This window comes from Gavialis gangeticus, unplaced genomic scaffold (genome assembly GCF_001723915.1).
Source record: "Gavialis gangeticus isolate Ggan-Ray unplaced genomic scaffold, GavGan_comp1, whole genome shotgun sequence".
Lineage (NCBI taxonomy): Eukaryota > Metazoa > Chordata > Crocodylia > Gavialidae > Gavialis > Gavialis gangeticus.
In genome coordinates, this window is record NW_017728987.1 from 77,853 (window position 1) to 78,452 (window position 600).

General features: G+C 46.3%; 1 protein-coding gene across 15 annotated transcripts in view; it reads right to left on the reverse strand.

The window, feature by feature from the left end:
- The window catches only part of PCBP2 (poly(rC) binding protein 2), a 30,524-nt gene extending 30,039 nt beyond the window's left edge, over positions 1–485 (reverse strand). For 8 of the 15 annotated variants that reach the window (XM_019514217.1, XM_019514187.1, XM_019514181.1 and 5 more), the window contains exon 1: positions 325–484. In XM_019514217.1, the coding sequence (XP_019369762.1) occupies positions 325–393 (69 nt within the window). In that variant the 5' untranslated portion in view covers positions 394–484. Of the gene's footprint in view, positions 1–324 lie in introns of all 15 variants that reach the window. The other 7 variants (XM_019514257.1, XM_019514249.1, XM_019514241.1 and 4 more) reach the window with 2 other exon arrangements.
- Between the last annotated feature and the right edge of the window lie 115 nt (positions 486–600).

Genomic DNA, 600 nt, shown 5'->3' on the forward strand with positions numbered 1-600 from the left:
CCCCCCCCCCCCCCCCCCCATTTCCAAGATATTCTGAGATTTAAAGCCTCCCTTCCAAAGGTCACAAGATACCAGTGTAACCAGAATAGGCCATGTGCCAAAAGTAAATTCCTAGCAGCGAAGAGACTAATGCTTGTATAAACGAGTCATGCCGAGACACTAGGTCCATTTTATTTAGTAATATTTCAGTTACCACACTTCTGTTTCAGTCCCAGTAAGAGAAGCCGCCCCAGAAAGACACTAATCTGATGGGACCAAAGGTTTCAGAGACATTCACCATGACCCAATTCCACCCAGGGTATAAAGAAACGATATAGCAGGTACCTTTCCATGCATAAGTAGCCGAATGGTAAGTGTGACATTTAAACCACCTTCAATCACACCGGTGTCCATCTTGAGCTGTGTTCTGTTGAGTCAGGCTGTCAGTGGTCAAATCTTTGGTCGCTGGGGGGATAGAAACTGCAACAGAAGAGGGGTTGTCTCAAGTCACGCTGGAAACATACATCCAGTCAATGCCTGATCTTTGTTATTTACAACAGCACGTGGCATTTCTGGATGTTCCCTTCTCCACAGGGAAGGGCTGGCTAGTAATCTGACGGA